Source organism: Corvus cornix, chromosome Z (genome assembly GCF_000738735.6).
Source record: "Corvus cornix cornix isolate S_Up_H32 chromosome Z, ASM73873v5, whole genome shotgun sequence".
Taxonomy (NCBI): domain Eukaryota; kingdom Metazoa; phylum Chordata; class Aves; order Passeriformes; family Corvidae; genus Corvus; species Corvus cornix.
Window position 1 is genome coordinate 1,500,592 of NC_046357.1, and position 16,125 is coordinate 1,516,716.

The following is a 16,125-nucleotide window of genomic DNA, read 5'->3' on the forward strand; positions in this document are numbered from 1 at the left end:
TTTGAGGTGAGCAAAGCCCCTGCCAGCCGCTGTAGATTAATTATTACTCCCAACCTCCTGCTTCTCAACCTTGGGAAACTGCTCTGCATTGGGTAATTCCTCATTTTTGTCCGCCCCCCCCTCAAATGTGCAACAGTGAAAATACAACTTGCCCCAGGTTTAAAAAAACCCCATTTCCTATCAAAACTGCAGGTCAGAGACAAGACCCCCTGTTGAAAAGGGCTCCATGGGTTGAAGGGTGTCCACGGGAATGTCCCCCTGCAGAGGCACAGGTTCAGCAGCACCAGGGCCAGCAGTATTTGGGAGCATTCTGTGGTAATGTTAGTGCCCTGGCAAAGAGACAAGGTGGAGTCTGACTGTTTCGACACCGAGCACTTCAGCCCTCGGCACGATTTCCATCGGCACCTGTGCCAGGAGCCAAGAGGGAGACCTTTGCTCAGCTTCCTATTAACCATTTAGTTTTAATTAAAGGCATTCACCAGTCAGCTGCCTCTGACCAGCTGGGAGGATAAATGGGTGGTCCCTAACCATCATGTCTCTCTGTTTCTGTCACTAATCTGGCAATCTTTGGTATTGTAAGGAGGGGAGGAGATGGGTGCTTGGGAAAGGAGGTGTGAGATTGTGCTTTTGGGGAGGAAAGAGAGGAACCCGCACCATGCAGGTGCACAGGGATAAGAACTGAGTGATGCAAAGCCCCCCTTGGTCCTGAACTTGAACCCTCTGCCTGTATATTGTTGTGAATGCCCAGTTTTAGTTGTGCACACCCCAGAAGGAGGGTGAATTCATCACCCCAATCTACCCCAAATGCTCCAGTCCTGGTGCCAGCCAGCTTCCCAGCGGGTTGGGGACCCCTGGCTGCCCATGCCATACCCACCCACCATTTCCAGGGCTGAAAGTGCTGCTCTGACAGTGTCTTCCTCGTGCTGACACCTGTCCTCTGTGAGTCAGGGTGACCAGCCTGCTGGCTGGCCCTTATCTCCTTTCGTTGTCTTATCTCCTTCCAGTAGAAATTGGATTGGGATTGGGCGCCCCGGGAGCGAGGCAGGGAGCTCGAAGTGGAGCAGCCGATGGAGGCAGCTGATAATGGCATTTCCTGGAGGCAGAGCTCTTGGGCAAGGACTCCCAGGAACAGCTCACAGGGACGGCAGGGCTGAGATGGGTGACATTAAAAACCCATCTGCAGTGCTGGATTCCTCATCTGCCTGCAAAACAGTTGCTGCTGAGATCCTGTTGTACACCTTGGAGGCAAAAAAGAGTGATGAGTGACACTGGGGACCTGGGATGACACCGTGAGGCTGAGGAGGATGGACGATGCTGGTGGCCAAGCTGCAGCTCGCGTGAACTGGGAGTGAACAGAACATCTCCTGCATCTGGAGCAGCACAGGGAAGTGAGTCACAGCTGAAGACCCAGACTTGTCCTAAAAAACCACCCACCCCAAGGTGGCTGCCCCTGGGGTGAGCCTGGTGAACACCCTTTGCAGGCAAGCACAGGAATGGTCCCTTGGGACTGGTGGTGCAGACACAGGAGGGGTTCACACCAGGCTTCCCACTGCCATGTGCCATCATCCCCTGCAGAGCCGGTGGGTTCACATCCCATGTGGTGGGTTCAACTCACCCCAGCAAGACTTTGGGGTGCTGTGGGGTTGGGGTTTGCATGCACAAGTGTGACAGTAAGGGACAAAGGCCACCAGCTGTCCTCCAGGGACCCCGGCTGAGCGCCCTGGGTGGAAAGCACGGCGGTGCCCTGCCGTCTGGGCTCCCTTCCAGGCTCATCATGGGACTCCCAGCAAATCCCCTGGGGCAATCTGATCTCCTGGACGCCAGGCACCTATCCCTCCCTCTGGCACGGAGGGTTTTCCACAGTTTAAGGTGCCAAAGTTCATTGACAGTGGTGGCGGCTCAGGCACACCCACAGCCCATGCCACCCTCCATGGGACAAGGCAGGTCACCCTGCCAGGAAGAAAGAAGACAAGGTGCAATAAAGTCACTTTGCACCCGGGCATAAAACCTTGGGGGGGGGAGAAAAAAAAATCACCCCTGTGATACATCCTACATAAACCCCGGAAGTTGTAGGGCTGCTGGTAGACATTAGCTGGTTTTATTTCACAGAACAGTCAGAATTTATGATGAAACTCTGTCTGAAGCCTCACGGAGACAAATGACAAGTTTCCCAGTATCCTTGAATGGCTATCAAATGTGTCATAGTTAGGAGCCAGCCTGGAGGGACTTTTCCTCCAGTAAGTCCTATTCCAGGAAATCAGTCCGCCCTACGCATTCCCTAGATTTGTCAGTGATCTAGGAGGCATCTTTGTTAAAAAATTGGTGAAGTTTCTACAAACTCTTGAGTAATTTAGGAGGTGAAATAACCATGTGGTAGAAGTCTCCCGTCTGTTCTGGGAAGGGATGTTTGGCTCGCTGGGAAACACAACTGGCCCTGGAGGGATGCAGTGCCACTTGTCCCTTCGCAGCTCTGCGATGGGTTCAGTGTGAAACCTCCACGACCACGTCCTTCTGCTGCTGCTTTCACCACCTCCCTTGGCCCAGAGGGGACTGCCGTGTCCCCAGAGCGAGGTGCAGAGCGCTGTACGTGCTCCCCGCACCACCCACACACCTCTGCACGGGGCCAGCAGCTTGCACAACCCACGGGGTCAGGGACAGGCAGCACAGCTCTGGCTCACGGGTCTCATAGTGTGCATCCAGGCAAGCCAACTCATCTCCACTGTGGGGTGGCCACATGAAAAATGAAGATTAGGAGAAGTGTCGGCAGAGCTGGAAAGTTGTCTGGAAGCCCAGCTGGTCAGCATGGGACAAAAAGGTGCCAAAAATCCCTTGAAGCATCTCCAGTGCAGACCGCTGTGATCCTTCTGCACTCCAAATCCACTCCAAGCTTTCCCCTTTGTCTTCCCATCCTGGGCTGGGCTGGAGCAGACCCAGGGCTGAGCTAGGAAAAGGTTTGCTCAGCCCTGCACTACCCCAGCCATAAATACCTGAAAGGGATTAAACCCAACCTGAAATGGAATAAATCCTATGGCAGTATTTGAGCCACCACATCACCTTGGACTGGGAATATCCTGAGAAGAGCCTTTCCAAGCTGAGGAGGCAGTCAAACTACAGTGAAATCACAGAAAGACCAAGTTAAAATAAAATAATCCAGTTGCCCCCCCACTTGCCTCCCTCCCTGTGAACTTCATTGAACTTTGAAAAGCTAAAACAAAACAGGGCCAAGTTCAGCCTTAGTTCAAGTTGTAGATAAAGTTCAACCTACTTCTAATTTTATCCTGACAATTCCCACCAGAAAATAGGCTCCAGCACAGCGCCCTGGGGGTAATCCAGCCCTGACCCTCACCAGCCCCCCTGGATGTCCCCAAAAACTCCTGTCCACCTGCAGGTGGGACAAGAAGCACGAGGCCAAGTGTCCCAGACACCCCATGGGAGCCTGTCCTTGGGGGTGGCCATGGTGCATCACCGTGCCATGGGGCTGGCTGTCCCCATCCGTGTCTGGGCAGGGCCATGCTGGGCTGGGACAGATCTCCAAGGGACAACTGCTTGTTGGACTGGGTTTTTTTTCCCATTGCTTCCCTTAGGAGCGTCACTTTAATCCAGCACCATGGGAACAATTAGAACCCGGAGAAGAGGGTAATTAGGGGAGGAATTCGGAGACAAGGGGCTGTGCACGGAGGGGCGGGAAGAACAGGAGGAGATGAGGCTCCCTGCAACCTCCTCCTGGCATTTACAGGGCAACATGGGTGGTGGTGATTCCTGGTGGGATTTTGGGATGCAAATCCAGTGCACCCCAGGGAAAATGGAGGTTGTGGACTCCCTGTCCCTGGAAGTGTTCCAGGCCGGGCTGGATGGGGCTTGGAGCAACCTGGGATAGTGGAAGGTGTCCCTGCCTATGGCAGGGAGTAGGAGGTGATGATCTTGAAGGTCCCTTCCAACCCAAACCATTCTGGGATTCTATGATTCTAAAGCGCTTGCAGGAAGTGTTAGTAAAGGAAGAAAACTCTTGTGCAAGGTTCTGGGAACTTAAATGTGAGCTGCAGGGACCCAGGATGGTCACCTGTTCCCAAAAAGGTGAGTGCAGGTGGCGACTGGCACAAGGAGAACTCATCTTTCCTGAGGAAGGGACATCCTCAGCTGTGAAAAGGGAGCTGAGGTGGCCAAATGTTGTAGCACAGAGCTGGAAACCTGCCTGCAAACACAGAGGGAGCAAAGGGAAATATAAATTAGAGGACAGAGAGCAAATGGAGAAAAAAATGTGTAAAATGAGCTGAAAACCAGAACCCAGGCAGCAGCACTGGGTTATTTGGGTTTAGCCCCCTTGGGAGAGCAGTGAGCCCCTGCAGCACCCCTTTAAGTGCTCAGAGAAACAATGGAAATGCAATTTTATATAAAGAATATATACAGCAGGATGTGTCCAGGCAGTGATTGTAAAAACGAATTGCAGTCACCATATGCAACACAACCCCTCTCCCAAACGCTTCATCACCCCCCCCCCCCCCAAAAACAAGACTGCATTTATCTCTAAGAAATCAGCACAAACCCATGGTTTCTAGCAAATACCCTGCATTTTTTGTGCTTGAAAAGAAGAGCAGAGCAGCCCTGCTCACCGGGGGTTGGTTTCTTATGTGAGCTGTAAAATCCAGCCCTGGGGAGAGAAGCTACCTTTGCTGTAAAACAATCTGCCGACTGGATTTCACAATCTTTGTCGTCTTTCTCTCCCCAAGCAATATTTTTATGGTGTTTGCCCTCAAACCAGTTTTTCATCCACCGACGTGTAATTACCGCCAGACAGGTTTTGGATAACCCATCCCCTGGTGCAGTTTTTCCTCCCACCCTAATCTACCCAATCTTACAGACTTGCTTTGAAAGCTGACCTCTTTTGGACCTCAAAATTTTAGATTATCAAAAAAAGGTAAATTTAAAATTGCTTTCTGAGCTTGAACTTTGCTAATCCCCCTAAGTATCCAAGGCCAGGTTGGACAGGGCTCGGAGCAACCTGGGATAGCAGAAGGTGCCCCTGCCCATGGCAGGGGGTGGAATGAGACGATCTTTAAGGTTTCTTGCAACTCAAACTATTCTGAGATTCCATGATTCTATGATCAAGACAGGGAGTAGCAAATGCTGACCAGGATTTATTTTGGGTTTTATCCCAGGGAGGAAAAAAAAAGGAAAAAGTGCCAGTGAAAGATAATTTGGCCCTGGTTGACAGATGGGACTGGGGGAAGCCCCAGCTCAGCCGACACCTGACCATGGCTCATGACCCACCTGTGCACTGCACCCTAGCTCTGCACAGGGCACGGGACTCTGTGCCAGGAAAGCCCAGGCTCCTGCAGAGCTCCCTGTTGTTAGTTTTAAAGGTAAAAGAGCACTGCTTGCTGCCCACCTCCACCCACAGGACAACGGCCAGAAGGAACGCCTCCCAGGTGCCTGCATGAAGCAAGAGCAGGTAGGATTTGTCCCTTGGACTGGGAAACCTGGGTGCTCCATCTGTACATTCAAGCCCCCCCCACCCCCCCCAAAATAACACCCAGGCTTGGTGCTGTCTGTAGAAGTGTGGAAATGGTCTTCATAACCATCCACTTGGACTTTGCACAGGTCCTAGATGCCATGGAATCTCATGGACCCCTGTCTTGGCCTGCCCATGGCAGGGGGATGGAACAAGATGATCTATAAGGTCCCTTCTGACCCAAATCATTCTGGGATTCTGTGATTCCACGAGCTCTCCTGCCCAAGCAGACCCTCACTGCAGCCCAGTTCCTCAGACAGCTGTTCCCACACCTCCACCAGTTGCAGGGATCTGTTCCAAGACCTGGTTTCTGCTCACAGCTCCACCACCAGCGACTGTCGTGGGGTCACCAGCAGCACTAGCAGGGTCTGTGCAGTCCTACCCCATCTTCACAGGATCATTTAGGTTGGAAAAGCCTTCCAAGATCAGTCCAACCTGTGATGAATCCCCACCTTCTCACCCAGCCAAGAGTGCCACATCCAGTTATTCCTTGGACACCTCCAGGTATGGGGACTCCACCATCCCTGGGCAGCCCCTTCTGATGTCTAACCACCCTTTCCATGGAGAAACTCTTCCTGATGTCCAACTTGAAGTCTTGGCTGCAAGGCCGCATGTCATGCATTTGGACATCAAGAACGACATGCGGGGACAGAAATGCTGATGCATTTTCCTCTGGCAGGGCTAGGAGAAGAGCAGCAGAAGCTGAAGCAAGCCCAGGACCACTCAGCACATGGCAAAGGTGACTTCTCCCATCAGACTGTTGCCATCTCCTGGCATCACTTCCCTGAAGTGGAAACTTCTGATGGGAAAGCTCTGTGGGAAGTTATTGAAAAGGTCTGAGCTAATAAAACCCAATTTGTTTAAATGTTATTGCTACAGCAACACAACATACATTGAAACAAAACGCTTTGTTTGGTGAAAAACCAGGATGATTTAGGACAGAATGCAATTCTGAAATCTTGGTGTTTCTCTTGACAGGGACTTTGCATTTTTTCACCATTGACTCTGGGGCAAACAAAACCGAACATCCATTTCTGGGACCGTCCATCCTCGAGACCTCACACTCACCTGTATCTGCAAAGATAAGCACAGTGACCCCTCCAAGAGGTACAGGCAATGTCTGCATTCCTGAAAATGTTTATTAGTATTAGTATTTCTTGCAGAAATCTTTCTCTAGGAGTTCAGAGAAGTCCTGGGGAGCAGGACAGACATCAAGCTTGGCTCAGTAGTCACATTTGCGTAGCCACACAAGTCTCCAGCTTTCTAACTGGGGATCCTAGTGTGGGATACAAAAGGAAGAGGCCACATAGTCTTGTAATGTGCATTATTGTTTTAATATCACTGTTTTTCTTGCATCCCAAGCAATAATCACTAAAGCTACAGTTCAGATGGCAAACAGAGCACCAGTGCAGTTACATTAAGGTTACTTATCTTTGTTGCCCATTTTGCCACCAGAAGGAGCATTTAAAAACTCCCCTTAACACCCAGCACAGATGTGGAGCTGCTGGAAGAGGAGAACATCCTGCATCTCAGCTACCTGCAGGTTTGCCATGTTTTAGGGAAGCCAAGCAACCCTACTCTGATCCGTGGAGTGTTTATTTGCTGCTGTCTGGGTTTTTGGCAGACACAAGGAATTCGCAGAAATATTCCTGCATCTTGAAAGCTTTGTCTCTGTAGCGATGCCCATCCATCTGCTCCAAATCTTGTGCTACTGCAGGTTATTTTCTCATTTAATACATCTTGGTGGTCCCAGGGGCCCCAGGGATCGTCTCTGCTCTTGGCTTATCTGCTCCTAGCCAAACTCCAGTGCTGATAAACTCTTCCCAGAGCTGGTCCAGATGCTCAAACCCCTGATTAGGAACAGGCCAAACTCCAGCTCCAGCACACCCCAGAGCTGTAGGGTCTGGCTGCAGGTTGGGGCTCATGATGAGTATGTTCAGGGGTGGATCCTTGGAAAAGGTGGCACATGGTCAGGTATGGTATTTCATAGAATCCCAGACTGGATTGGGTTCGAAGGGACCCTGAAGAACCCCTTGTTCCACACCCTGCCATGGGCAGGGACACATTTCACTATCCCACATTGCTCCAAGCCCCATCCAGCCTGGCCTTGGACACTTGCAGCCACAGCTGCTCTGGGCACCCTGTGATGATGCCTCAGCACCCTCACAGCCAGCAATTCCTTCCCAGTTTCTGATCTAAATTACAAGTGTTCTTGAATCCAACTGTCTGAAGGCTCAGTTTCAAGCCCACCATTGCTTAAAGTGGTGGGAGAAGGTGAGGTGTGCAGGGAATGGACATCACTCTGCAGTCAAGACACCTCCACCGATGATGGGCAAGGTAGGGGGCTTCCCAAAAAGCCCTGCTCTCTGGAGCAGGCATGTTGGCTCTGGGAGGGGGTGACCCCTGGGGGAGTTTGGACATCTGTGGTGCTTAGTTGTGTCCTGTGAGCCTTTTACTCGAGAGGGAGAAGATGCTCTGGCATGAGGGAAATGGAGGGGGAATGTGGGGATAGAGGTGTGGGAAGCAACATGAATCTCCTTGTGGGATCTGGGTGGTGGTGTCACTCCTTGTTTCCCCTCACATCTTGTTTCTCCCTCTCTTTCCCTCCCTCAGGCCAGGACAAGATACAGGCATTTCAGTTAGACAAAAATTAATTGCCTTCGGCTTGAGAAGAGCTTTCCAAAGGAGACCTCGTAGTACACCTGTTTTTTCTGAGATTGGCTCAGTTGGTATTCCTGTATGGGCATTCACTTAAGAGCTGGACTTGATGGCCCTTGTGGGTCCTTTCCAACTCAGAATATTCTGTGATTTTGTGATAAACATCTTGAATATCATTTTGAAAGACTATTTTTAACAGGCAGCAGTGGTTGGTGAGCCCGCATTGCTGTAGCACTGGGTGGAATGGATGTGATTAAATCAGGGGGATTCTCTAACAGACCCCCAGGCTCAGCTGAGGTAGGACACAAAGAGATGGGAAATTTGCTTTGGGCAGAGGATGGGGAGCAGGGGAGGGGGCAGCAGTGGAGGCAGATCAGGAGAGGGGCTCAATCCCTCATCCATGGAGCTCTGAGCCCTTTGCACCATTCCCAAAGCTTTCACCCTCACCCCTGTGAGAAGTGATGGGGATAGGGACCAAGCCCCACAGGAGGAGAAGCAGGATGTGACGTGGCACCAGGAGCACTGAGCTGTCCCCACGGAGCCCTCCTGAGCTGCACCACGAGGGATATTCTGCTCCCACCCACCCAATATTCCTTTCCTTCCATCCTGAACTAAAGGACGGCCCCTCCCAGAGCAGGAGAAGCGATAGCGCGTACCCACAAAGAGATGGGGAAATGTCAAGCTTTAAACATTTATTACTCAGATGATGCATTTTATAGCATACAGTGGGTCTGGATGTTCTATAAACAAAGACTGAATTACCACAAAGAATTATGAGCTCCCTTGTTTTAACAGTCTCTGAAATGCTGAAAACGATGAGTTTGTGATTTCTCTAAGTATGACTATCTAGTCTTTACTCTCCCCAAAACATTTTTCTTTTTTTGAAATTAAAAAAAAAAAATTTAAAGCGCTTAGTTTAACAAATATGATTAAATTAAAAATGTCGCTTTTTCAAATGCAAATAAATACATTTAAAAAAAAAAAAGAAGAATTGCTAGCGTTAACTTCGTGTTCTGCAGGACACCGCAGCTCCCTTGGCTATCACCAGTGGACTTTGCAACCTTTAGTATCACTTCTTCTGAAAAAATACTGAAAACATCACCAGGACTGCCTAATAGCTACCACCAAGAAGAGCAAAATTAGTGTAAAGCCATAAAATACCCAGCAGGGAAATTAAAAAAAATCGTATTTAAGATTTTGAGAGATCTCCAAGTGAGGGGTGTTATAAAAATAAGCATGAAAATAAATCATAAGTTATTCTGACAAGTTTTCTTTCAAAGCCATCAATCATGCCAAGAATAGATACTAATTAATCTCCTTCAGGGGAAGAGGGGAACCAAGCAAATCACTTACTTTTCCTTTTTTTTCTCCCCATTTTTTTTTCACCTCCATATACACATGAGTTCTCCGAACAGCAGTGGAATCCCTCAAGGGGAAACCAAACAAGTCACTTTCTGTGTAGCAAAACCCATCAGTTTGGAAAGATTTTTACCAGGAATGAGGTGAATTAGACTCTGGGGAGGCTGGCACGGAGTCCGCAAACCTGCTCTCCATCCCAGGGAGATGGGCACAGAGGTGATGCTGCAGCCACTCGCCTCCGCACCACCCCGACGTTTGGCCCCACACACATTTGGCCTGAGGGGGTTATTTTCCCCTTTGCTGATGTAGTTGTATGGGGACAACACAGTAAAACCCCACACAGATACTTTTATTGAGCAGCAAAATGGAATCTGGCTGATCTGGGGAGACGTAGCCAGTGGTTTTGCGCCTAAAAACACGTTGGAGAATTACGCTCTTTGGCGACCGTTTCTAAAGTAAGCCAAAAGATGGGGGGAAAAAAAGGGGAAAAAAAAAAAAAAAGAGAAGAAAACACTCCAGGATCCCCAGGTGCTCTCACCCAAAAAATTCCCCAGCACTGTTCCCCATCCTGCCCATCAAATGTCCTTGTGGTGCCTCTTTTCCCAACACAGTACTCTGGTGAATGATGTCATGTGCCCGCAGGCTTCCTACGGATGGACTTCAGAAAGATACCATTGGCAGCATGTAATTTTTGGGAAAAAAACGCCATTTTTGGTCAACATTTTGATTCTCGGACATCAACAGAGTGACTGATGTACCAGTTAATGGCTGGATGAATGTATGTTAATAGCAGAGATAAATGGCAAGACATTAAAAAACGACGGATTTCACATAGAAGTTCCTCATTTCCAGTGTTGGAAGGGAAAGTCATGGGCCAAGCCAGGTCAGTGGGGGTTGCAGGATTGCCCCACAATGAGAAAATTGAATAAACTCTCACAGCAGGTAGGGTTAGGGAAATGCTTTAGGAGAAATACTGCTCAGTGGCTTACACTTTGACTCTGAATGCCTCCTGATGCACTGATGGGTGAAAATTCAAGTTTTTAGAAACAACATCCCCAATTCTTTGTGTTTTTCTTTTCTTTTTTCTTCTTTCACTACAATCCAAGAAAAAATTCTGTGGGAAGTGAGAATCTGCAGGGGCCAGAGTGGCAGTCTGGATCACTGCTGGCGGGATCCCTGGCACCCCAACCCATCAGGCTGTAGTCCCTGCTAGAGGACTTCTCTGTTCATAAAAAAAACAAGAAAAAAAAAAATCAAGACAAAACTGTTTTTCAGGCCTTCTCCCAGAAGACTGACACTGTGCCTAAGTGCACTGTGATGGGTGTTATATCCCCTTCTCCTCCACTCCTTGAGAATTCAGGGAGCAGGAAAAACAAAGAGCAATGGGCACAACCCTGAGCCTTGTAATACTGATGGGCTTTGCCGCCTTAATGAAGTTCATCTGCTCATTAATACTATCAAACCACATTGCTACTAACGAAGCTGACCCAAAGCAAGGCGCCGTCACCATGCGAAGCTCCTGGGCTTGAGTTAGTGAAGCAAAAGTTAATTTTTCCGGACAATTCCAGGGCACTCAGCAATCATTTTGCTGCTTTCTGGGTAGACAGGAAAACTGAAGCTCCTGTTTCCAGCTCGCTCCTCTTGCTCCAGGTGCAGAATGAAAACTGGATCAGCAGACAACCAGATGAAAATTCAGATAATATTGAACTGCAGCATCATGACTCTCACCCCCTGCAATGCATTTTCTGCTGAAAATTTCTGCCCTTTGAATTTTGCAGCAAAAGCTTCCTCCCCATCGCAGACAGACCAACACATTCATAAGGCACCCGAGAACATACTGCACATCCAAGGAGGTCGGGGTGAAATCTCTCTTCTCTACAAGCCACCAGAAATGCAACGTTTTGCTTTGAAAAATGGGTTTGAGCTGCTGAGTTCAGGCCCAGCCTGCCTGGTCCAGGGTCCGTGTGCGCCATCCTTGCGGCACAAATTCTCTTACCATCATAAAGGAAATAAACTGAGCAGTGAGAAGAAACCAGGATGGGCTGACGGCATCGTGCCTTCCTCGGCTCCTGCACCCTCACTAGGCTTCACTGGAAAAAGCACCTGGAGGGATTTCCCAAGTCAAAGTGTTGCTAGATCAGCAAATAAGGAGCCCACTGCGTCTTCTTCACGATTCAAGCGTTGCCCTGGTCCAGCCTCTCACCCTCCAGGTGGCACCTCACCACCATCCCCCACAGCCGTCCTCTCCCTCGGGATGCTCCAGCACGGAGCCATGAGGGGATCCTGGAGCACCCTGGGGATCCCCGAGCACACTCTGCCTCTCTGAAGATGTCCCCCATGCCTTGATGACACTGCACCACTTACACGGAGCGCGGGACAGAGCTGCTCCTGCACACTGCACACCTAGGAACGCTGGATAGCATATTCAGCTAGTTAGAAGCCAGGCTCAAAACTTCTATTTTTGGCTTTTTCTATTTTTCCTTCTTCTTTTTTCCTCTTTTTTTGCTATGCACTGCTTGTCTTCTATTTACCAGTCTCCAAAGAACATCAAACCTTCATTTCTCCCTTGCCCTGTACATTATTAGGCCCAACTACAACAGGCCTGGATTTAAATGTATAATTACAACCATGACAGTAATAACAATAAAGCACTCCTTCAATGGAAAAAAAGAATTATTACAAAGAAAAGTTAAATGATTATAGTGGCTGAGGAATAATGGCGACTTGAACAGCAAGAGCCACAGAATCCCCTGTTTTTAGAGCCCCCAGCTCAAAGGACACATTTCTCAATCCACCGAGGAGGTTACTGGCAAGATGACGGTGGCTATGTAACTTCTGCAGTGGCTTTAGGACTCCTTTAAAACACTCCTTCTGCTTCAAGCATCTTCACATAAACCGTTACCCAGCTCGAAGGAAGGCGCTGCTCTCCCCGTCCCCGAGCTGCTCACAACTGTCCGTCCAACAAGACAATAAGATAAGAAGAAATTACGAATGCTCGAGAAAAAGAAAACCCAGTGCAAATAAGAAAGTTGTCCCGCTCTCCAATCTGCCTCTGAAGGGGTGGCGGGTAGGTGGGGGAACACACAGAAAGTCGAAAACAAGAGAAGGAGGGGGGAAACCTAACGCAAGCCCCGCTTGACAAAAGCCATCAATTATGAGCGTCTGGTGTAGTGTGTGCCTGGCTTTGTCCTCCCGAGACATCTGCTGCCTGCTGTCTCCTGCCAGTTGGCCAGGGCAAGGCAGGAGGACGGCGTGAAAACAATACTAGCCCCCACTTAGATTATTTTTTTTTTCCTCCTTTTCCAAATTCTCTGTCTTCTTTCGAAAGCCAAACAATAACCCGGCGGGATGCGCTGCTGCTGCTTGAGCAATGAGTTCAGAAAAAGAAACCCCTAAAACAAAACCACGGCGGGGAGGAGGGGTGGCACTTGGCGACGCGGCTGAAAAAGAAACATGCTGCTCCCGCCCCACCCCACGAACATATTCTCGAGCATGCTGGGGTTTGGTCTGCTGGGGGATTTAAATCAGAAAAGCTCTTGCCGGGTCCCATCAAGGCGCACGTCTTCATCTCGTCCCTTACCACCCCACCTTGCCCTGCCCCTCAAGCCGTCAGTTTTTGGATGGTCTTGTTGTAGTACTGCGTGATGGTGGGCGTCAGGGGGTTCCAGTTGTTGGCGTGCAGCTCGATGACCTCCAGCAGCAGGGACCTGGTCAGCATAGACTCGGAGGGACACAGCATCTTGTCGCGCGCTATCGCCAGCAGCTCTGTCATCATCTCAGGCAGCTGCTCCTCCAGCAGCCGGCCGGTGCTCTGCAGCTGTTGGGAGGAGAAGGGGTCAACCATGGATTACTGATCCTTGTGGGTCCCTTCCAGCTTGAGATAGTCTATGATTCTATCACTCTATGGTATTAGAACACCCCTCTGGCTTTTTACAGACACCTCCTGTCCCTTTGGTTTTCCCCTGCCTGGTGCAGGCAAGGTTAAAGGCGTCGTGGCTTTTGAAAACCAAAACCACCCAGCAGCAGGCTCCAAGAGCTGAACACGAAGGGCGAGGTTCTCAAAAGCATCCGCACCAGGCTGCTGGAGGAGTGAATGGTTCAGCTCCCACTGACTTCAAAGGTGGCAGCGACGGATTGCTTTTGAAAAAAAAAAAAAAAATCCCACCTAAAAATCATGCTATTGCCAAAACAAAGTGCAGGCTGTGATGTGGTATTCCTGCCTTCTACCTGGCCCTTCATTTACTCGCTGATTCAGAGCTCCCAGTGACTCCCAGTCATTAGCTGGAATAAGCAGAATGCTCCTGTGTGCATAACAAATCCTGCCCTGCCGAGATCTGCATTTATACTTGTGCTGCTTTGCTGAAGACAGCCAAAGGCTTTTTCTAAAACAATTACTCCTTGGAGAGCCTCCATGAAGCAGTGCAGAGAAGGTCCAAGTCTGGGGCGGACAGTGATAAGTCCACCATCACAGAGGTCTCCACAAAACAGAGCTCCCCAAAGTCCTCACCTTAAAAATCAAACCCTCCGCCTTGTCTGCTTTGCTGAGTTTTAACTATTCAGGCTGCAACTTCAACCACTCTCTGCAAGAAAAGCATCTATCTCCATGGGCCAATCACTTCCCAAAAAAGTAACCAATAAAACTGCTATATTTCACAGAATCACAGAATAAATTAGGTTGGAAAAGACCTCCAAGGTCATTGAGTCCAACTTGTGACTGATCCCCACCTTGTCAACCAGACCAGAGCACTGAGTGCCATGTCCAGCAGTCATTTGCTTCTCTGCAAAACTGCTGCTGAGCACAGCAAACCTCTGTGTGAGTCATGGGGCAGCTTTTGCTCCAATACAGCTGTTTCTGTGCTTAAAAACTTAATGGAGGGTGAGATTTGAAGGAACCAGGATGATAAAATATTGTGATGGGAGCCCAGCTACCAAACTTCCTGCATCCATTTACATGCATCAGGAGGCCAATGACAGAATCTCAACGGGTCATCTCTTATCTCATGGTGGTCTTCTACCTACACTGTTCTTGTGAGACCTCACCTGGGGTCCTGAATCCAGCTCTGGGGTCCTCAGAATAGGAAGGACATTGACCTGCTGGAGTGAGGCCAAAGGAAGCCATGGAGATGCTCCCAGGGCTGGAGCCCCTCTGCTCTGCAGCCAGCCTGGGACAGCTGGGGGTGTTCAGCTGCACAAGAGAAGGCTCCAGGGAGAGCTCAGAGCCCCTGGCAGGGCCTAAAGGGGCTCCAGGAGAGCTGCAGAGGGACTGGGGACAAGGCATGGAGGGCCAGGACCCAGGGAATGGCTTCCCAGTGCCAGAGGGCAGGGCTGGATGGGATATTGGGAAGGAATTGCTGTCTGGGAGGGTGGGCAGGCCCTGGCACAGGGTGCCCAGAGCAGCTGTGGCTGCCCCTGGATCCCTGGCAGTGTCCAAGGCCAGGCTGGACAGGGCTTGGAGCAGCCTGGGACGGTGGAAGGTGTCCATGATCATTGCAGAGGGGTGTTGGACTAAATGACCGTGAAAGGTCCCTTCCAACCCAAACCATTTGATCATTCCAAAATGCACAGAGACAACACAGCTGTTGGGTCTGGAAACATCAAACAGCTGCTTCACACATGCACGGGCAAGGACAGAAGGGGCAAAGCAATGAGGATCAGGGCAGATGGAGAGGTGCCTCCTACCTCCATGGAGCAGCAAAGCACAGCATCTTCCTTCACATCCTGAGATTGCAACAACTGTGAAAGAGAGAAGAGAGAAGCAGTGAGAAATTCCTCTTCTTCCTCTTCCTCCTCCCTTATGACTCTCCTTCTATCTCCTTGTCCAGCTTGGCTTTTGACACTTCTAGGAGGAAAGGGCATAAAATCAGAAAGAGGGGAGAAAAGAGATTGTAAACACAAAGATTTAAAGGTAAAGAGTGACAAAACATGGGGTAAAATTTAGATTAACGACTTCCATAATAAATTTTGTTTAGGTTGCATTGCTTTTTTTATCCCATGGCAGGCAGTGAGAAAACACTCATTTCACACACACAGGGAATAAATGCAGCTGTCTGCCAACCACACCAGAGCAGCACAGCCCTGGGAGTGGCCCTTTGGAAGGGGAGGGCTCTGCCACCCACCCCTGAACCTCTCCATCCCCGTTGGGGACACTTCTGACAGCCACAAAACTGCCTGATGGGAAAGGGTTACATCCAAAACACTGTAATTAATACAGCTCCTTCTAGGCCGATTACACAGTGGTGCAAGGGCAAGAGGTGCCAACGAAACTACGGAGTCTCAGGTGCACCAACTCCAACCCCGCTCTGCTCTCCATGAACTCTGTGTCACAAACATGAGCTTGCAAACAGCAGCAGCTTTCAGGAAGGACCAAAATGTTGCTGGGCATGGCATGGGATGGTGCAGGAAGATGCTCATCTCTCTTCGTTCAGACCCAGGGTATGCAGTGATGGTCAACAGCTCCACCTGACAACGGCAAAGTGTAGGAGCTCAGCATGTCTCACCCCACAAACACGGAAACCACGAGCAAGGACCCTGGAAACAGGACCAAAAATATACATTTTCCTTTGTTCTCATCCTTATGACAATTACAGGTACTGGCAACA

The 16,125-nt window shown here is 49.7% G+C and overlaps 1 protein-coding gene across 6 annotated transcripts in view; it reads right to left on the reverse strand.

Moving 5' to 3' along the window:
- Positions 1-8,844: 8,844 nt before the first annotated feature.
- CTIF (cap binding complex dependent translation initiation factor) overlaps positions 8,845-16,125 on the reverse strand; it is a 149,031-nt gene continuing 141,750 nt past the window's right edge. For all 6 annotated transcript variants that reach the window (XM_039566815.1, XM_039566811.1, XM_039566810.1 and 3 more), the window contains 2 exons: positions 15,206-15,259; positions 8,845-13,343 (listed from right to left, as the gene is read on the reverse strand). In XM_039566815.1, coding sequence (XP_039422749.1) covers positions 13,128-13,343; positions 15,206-15,259 — 270 coding nt within the window. In that variant the 3' untranslated portion in view covers positions 8,845-13,127. The remainder of the gene's footprint in view (positions 13,344-15,205; positions 15,260-16,125) is intronic.